This window comes from Aptenodytes forsteri, unplaced genomic scaffold, assembly GCF_000699145.1.
Source record: "Aptenodytes forsteri isolate BGI_AS27 unplaced genomic scaffold, ASM69914v1 Scaffold96, whole genome shotgun sequence".
Taxonomy (NCBI): Eukaryota; Metazoa; Chordata; class Aves; order Sphenisciformes; family Spheniscidae; genus Aptenodytes; species Aptenodytes forsteri.
Window position 1 is genome coordinate 8,838,265 of NW_008795029.1, and position 6,067 is coordinate 8,844,331.

A 6,067-nucleotide genomic window follows, 5' to 3' on the forward strand; every position below is an offset into this window, starting at 1 on the left:
GGCCTCAGGGGGCCCTCGGAGAAGACAGAGAGAGGGCACAGAGAGAGAGAGGTTCAGCTAATCCAGTGATCATAGCAACAGGTTAATAACCAACTCAGTGTTATTTGCCTTGCTCCAACTAAAAGTGGGGGGAAATCCGCACTCCACTATTCATTATCAGCTTCTCCTTCTGTGACGATCTTCTTGAGAAAACATGCCACGTCCACAAGGCACTCCTCTGCCCAGTTATTAAATAATGAAGGCAAACCTTGGGGAGCAGCGTGCCACTCCTTTCATCACAACCAGCCTTGTACAGTGGCTCCATCTTGCAAAGACGCTGTCGGAGGTGGAATGAGACCCCATGCATCCACACCATCAAAGGGAATGGGGGCTTGCAAAGAGGGGCATCGGCAGAACAAGTCAGTCCCACCACTAATAAAGCTGTGCCCAACAAGCTCTCCTGTGCTTTGCTTTCTGCCCCCTACGCACCCTGTTGAGACTGACCGCAGCCTCCAAAGACACCAGCCAACCTTCCCCACCCACAGCGGGCAATACTTTTCCCCCCTGTGGTATTTTTGGCATGTGAAGTGGAGGGGAAAGGGTTGTGAGTGTGCAGAAATGTGGCTGGGGAGTGGAGGGAGGGAAAGGTCTCTCAAGGGCAGGCAAGGAGCTTGGTGGACAGAGGCAAGGGGCTCCAAGACCCTCTGACTTGGGCAACTGCAGGCAAATAACTCCTCACTAACGTGACACCAGTATCCTCAGCATTGGTGTCTGTCCACAGGTGGCAAATGCAGTTTTGGTGATTGGAAATGCCTGGCTCATTACAGTCCCTCCACTCGCAAGCAGGCATACGCTAGAAGCCTCTCCCCCTCACAGCAGAGAGAAATGTTGAGGCAAAGGGTTGTCTGAATCATTTCAGAGATGTGTTGGTCTCGTTAGAAGCTATTATGAAAAAAAAAAGCTGAAACAACAAGGCATCATTATTTTTTTCTGCTGACAAGCGATGTCGGCAGAGCACACTGTCATGGGAGCACCCACCCAGGCAGGGGGAGATGGGCCACCAGCGTGGACACGGCCAGTCTCTCAGGAGAGTGCTAGCCCAGGCAGTAGGGCTGTATGCCCTTCTGTGCCACGTAGCTGACAGCCCAGGGTCAGTCCAGCCCTCGGGATGCTGGGATGGGACTGGGGCAAACACCTGCAGAACAGCTGGATACTGGGTCTTTAGCTCAGCCCTCACCACAGCTCCTTTCAGGAATAGGGTGTGAAATGTAAGATGTAGATGGAGAGATGCCCAGAGAAAAATTGGGTTCTGTTTTTTCCTTTAGAAATCTGGGAAATGCCACTCCTGAGAACTTACTTGCCACCACGCCCATGTAAATAGTGCAACAGGTTCTGTTTACATGAGAAATAAATGCTGTTAAGTCTCACAAAACCACAACGCAATACCTTTCATCACAGTGTCAGATTACCACCGAACAGGAGGTAGCTTTCCCTATGTATAAAACTTCCCCAAACCACAGTCCCGTGCCAGAAGCTGAGCTGCGGACAAGTAGGTAAGATATCACCGCTCAGGGCGGGAGCTCTTCTCATTCCCTTCAGCAATACCACCTCTTCAGCGGCCCAGGGGCTGCAGCTTTTTGCTGTGTGAGATTTCTGTTTGAATAAGGATACCAAGATTTGCCCTGTAGTTCTGGATATAGGTCACCTAAATTTAGGTGGCTCTCATCCATACATGAGCCTATCTCCCTAGGCTCCCCTCACAGCCAGTGAGGGGAAATGGGTGCTCCCAGAGTACAACTCACCCTAAAGTAGATAGCCACAATGATTTAGACAGCTTGCATCTTGAAAGTGCCAATTTCTGAGTATAAAGTCTCAGGAGATTCAGGCAAAGCTGTCCAGGTGTGGCGAAGGTGACTTGTATACAGAATATGGGCAGGGAATAAGGACGTTCATGGTGGGAGCGCAGCAGCACAGGGCACTGAACATTACTAATTTTATTTTTTCTGAATTAAATATTGGGGTTTAAGATTTGGAGGAAGTTACCAAGATGTCGTAGAAGACGCAGGCTTGAAACACCAGCAGAAGTGAGAGGTTACAAGTCTCTTGTGAACGGCTGCAGCCTGGTTTGTGCCGGAGCAGGAGAGCTGCCATTGAGGTCTCTTATAAAAAGAGGCGTAACTCCATTTGTGTATTGCTTTGCCTATCCAACCAAGAGAAATACCACATCAGCTCAGAAAGAGTTTTTTTGTGTTTATTTGGCAAGCAGTGAGATATATTCATGTCTTCATGGGTGCCGATGCTGACTGATTGATTTTCAGACTGTTCGGCGTGCTCAGGAGGAACCACCCCATGTACCCGATGCTCGTGCTGCTGGGCCTTGCTGCCCTCCTGGGTAAGTCTGGCGTCCCTCGCTGCCTCGCTCCAAGCAGTCGGGGACACATGCCCCGCAGCCGGGAAGCAGGAGACATTGATGCACCTCCTCACCCCCTTCCCCAAAATCTCGATTGCTGCTATACTCTATCGGAGGAGAGAGTGCTCGGGTCCCCTTGCGACTCTTGCAGAAGGAGGGGTGGCCTCTGAGAGACAGGTGGGCTCAGGGTAAAGTGTGCAGGGCGCAGGATGCAGGGCAGGACCTCGCCTCCTCTCCATCACAAGGAGCGACAGAGGCAGCCCCGTGCAGCTCCCACGCCCCACAGCCCGTCCTCTCCGGGGTGCAGCTTCCCCTTGGGTTTTACTTGCAGTCACAAAAAGTTTTTACTGCTTGAGCCTTTCTGTGTTGCCTCTGCAGGTGCCTCCCAGGGCCGCACGGATTGCTACGGCAGTGTAAACAGAATTAAAACCCCTGGGGCTTCGTGCAAAACTGCAAAGCCAGAAGGTTTACAGTACTGCGGTGAGTATCCCTCTTCTGCTATATGGCTACATTTCTCTGTGGCACAATAATCCCAAATCCTTCATATTTCCAAAGTGCTGAACACACACTAGCTGCTGAGCCTGCATAATATCCCTGTAGGTGATCATCTACCTCCTCCCAGAGGCGAGGCAAACAAAATTTTGTTGTAATTCTGTCTGTATTAGAAGGAGAGAGGTGAGAGACAATTCTGAGTTTTAAAAGTTATTAAGCAAATACCTTTACTTTTGATTTTAATTACAGGAGTTAGGGCTTCAGAAAAGATCGCTGAACGGGACCTAAGAGCTATGGATCAATATAAAACACTCATTAAGAAAGTTGGCGAAAAACTGTGCGTCGAACCAGCCGTGATCGCTGGCATCATCTCCCGGGAATCTCATGCTGGCAAAATACTGAAGAATGGCTGGGGCGACAATGGAAATGGGTTTGGTTTAATGCAGGTATTTGCTGATACTCCACTAAAACCTGACAAACAAATAACGTATAAATAAAAGTAAGCTTCCTAAACATATCGTCCATTACAGCAGGGAAATGACTTCTTTTTGTTGTTTTGATATTTCTAGGTTGACAAAAACTCACATAGACCTGTGGGAAAATGGAATAGCGAAACTCATATTACCCAGGGCACAAACATACTTATCATGATGATAAAGACAATACAGAGGAAGTTCCCACGCTGGACAAAGGATCAACAGCTGAAAGGTAAGGTACAGGCCACAGGTTTTGTCCAGGAGAGAAGAAAAACTTTAGGACGAGAACATACTGAATTAGTTCCCGTGTTCCTCAATAACCACATTTCTAAAAGGCTGTCGCTTAGCTTTTCGCCCCTTTTTTTATTTCACCGAGAAAAGACAAGCTTTGTCAATTCTGTGTAATTTCTGCCTTTCCTTAGTATGGCAGCCTCACTGAGTTTCCTGCACCGTGCGGCAAATATTTATACACCTGAAATCTAGTCTATACAAGAGCTTTCTTTATCTGACCATGAGGAGTCTCCTACAGCCATTCAGATTAACAAAGAGCTCTGTGATTTACTTGAATGGGGCCAGCAGTTCACTCTGTGTCTCTGTTGACAGGGGAGACAAGGTGTTTGCTCTCAGGGGATTGCAAAACTGTGCCATGCAACGTGGAAAAGCTGCCTGCTTCAAAGCAGGCTGCACCCCGCAACCCCCTTAGACTGCTGGGGTGCCAAGGAGGGCTCATTTCACAGCTGCCTCAGATACCTTTGCTTTCCAACACAGCATATGGAGTAGCATATACGCAGCTGCGAGACAAAGATAATGCAATGTATGAGTGTGCTTTAACTCTCTTTTAAGAGCAGTGATTTTCAAGGATGAGTGAGAAGTTACAAGGATGTTGGATATGGTATGATATGATATGATATGATATGATATGATATTAACAAGCCCAATGTAAATGAAGGGCTTGTGCTGGGCCAGGTAAATGCTGCAAGCTCATCAAGCTGCAAATATCTGTGAACACAAAACCTCAGGTATCTTTCTGATGTTTTGGTGGATTCAGGAATAACTGTAAGCTGTTTGCAGAGCCCCACTTAAGTCAGAGAAGCTCTGATAATGCTGCCTACTCCCCTTCCGAAGTCCCCATAAGTGAAAGCTTTCAAAACCAATAAAAGCAGAACATATCAGGCTGGAATTCTCCCTATTTTTTTTTAAGTCTGTATGACTTCTTCTGGTGTTTCATTTCAGGTGGGATTTCTGCCTACAACGCTGGTTCTAATAACGTCCGAAGCTATGACAGAATGGACATCGGCACCACCCACAATGACTACTCCGACGACGTGGTTGCACGAGCCCAGTATTACAAGAGACATGGATACTAAACTCGGTAATCTCTACCGTGTAACTTCCTTACCATCACCTGCATGACACCCCTGAGGGAGCCAAGACACAGAGCAGCTGTACCCTGCAAACCCATACAGATGCAAATGTATCTGTAAATGTAAATCAGGAATGATTTACATGAATAAGAATGTGCAGACTAAAGCCCTCAGTTTTTAAAACAATATTCAGTAAGACACCAGTCATGTAGTTTCTTTACAAGCAATATGGTTTGGATTTTACAAAGGGAATATTACCAAATTCTTAATATTTTTTTCTGCTATCTACATGTTTCTCTGAGTTATGAGGACTATCTTGTTTTGCTATTGATAATTTGCTGCCTTCCAGATCTTAAAACACATTTCCGCCAAAAGCTGTAATCCCCTTAAGAAATCAAAAGGCAAAATACTTCCTTGGGTATTAGCTTAATGATACATTTTTTCAAAGCTGCTTGATATTTACATTATGCTGTGGAGTAGTAATTTTTTTCTGAATGCTAATTTTTCATATAAATGCATAGAATAGAGATGGATGTTTTCAGTCATACAGAAATAAGCAAACAGAAATCAAATAAAAGTGTTATTAGCAAACAAAGCAGGACTCCAATGTACTCATCTTGTCATGTGTGTTAGCAAAGTTTGGATAAGCACGATGTTAATTTTAGGCAGATGGAGAAACTGAGAAGGGAACAGGATGAAATACATATTTGCGCGTTATAAAATTCTTTTCCCCCTCTGCCGCTTGTAGAAGAGTGACACTCGGGAAAACAGCAGTCGTTGAGTTCAGTATATTTTGGTGCTCCTATTCCTTCTAGACCTGGAATTGAACTATTTTGGGGGTGGGAGAGTGGAAAGGCAACAAAAGGAGAGGGGTAGATGCCTGCAGGACTGAGTGACACCCATTCTCCAGGGCCAAAGGAAGAGTTGGGTTTGGTCTGGCAGCAAGTAGTGCAAGCTGTGCCTTTCCTGCCAGCATCCACTTGCATGCTGAGGGAACTTTCTTTATTCTTCCACGATGAGCACACCTTCTGGGACTGGGAATAACTGTATGTCAAAATAATTAGAAAAACCACTGGCTGCAAGCATCTTAAATGGATAGGAAAATGCAATCCAAAGCCGTTAACAGTGCACAGAGTTATGACACACATCCTCCTAGGAGCAATCAGAGACCATGCTGCAAACATCCAGCATGGATTTAAACAGGGTAAATAGTGCCCAGCCAACCTGTTTGCCTCCCACGATGAGATGACCGGCTTTACGGAAAAGGGGAGAGAAGTGGGTATGGTATACCTTGACCTAGCAAGGTCTTTGCCCCGGCCTGCCGTAGTATCCTTATAGCCAGACTG

At 46.4% G+C, this 6,067-nt stretch overlaps 1 protein-coding gene across 1 annotated transcript; it reads left to right on the forward strand.

The window, feature by feature from the left end:
* The first annotated feature begins 1,511 nt into the window (after window positions 1-1,511).
* LOC103896299 (lysozyme g) lies at window positions 1,512-4,994 on the forward strand. The gene is made up of 6 exons (XM_009276137.1): window positions 1,512-1,532; window positions 2,298-2,371; window positions 2,768-2,869; window positions 3,131-3,327; window positions 3,451-3,589; window positions 4,591-4,994. Exons 2-6 carry the CDS (start codon window positions 2,329-2,331, stop codon window positions 4,722-4,724), a joined length of 615 nt encoding a protein of 204 aa, XP_009274412.1. The 5' UTR covers window positions 1,512-1,532; window positions 2,298-2,328; the 3' UTR covers window positions 4,725-4,994.
* The last annotated feature ends 1,073 nt before the right edge of the window (window positions 4,995-6,067 follow it).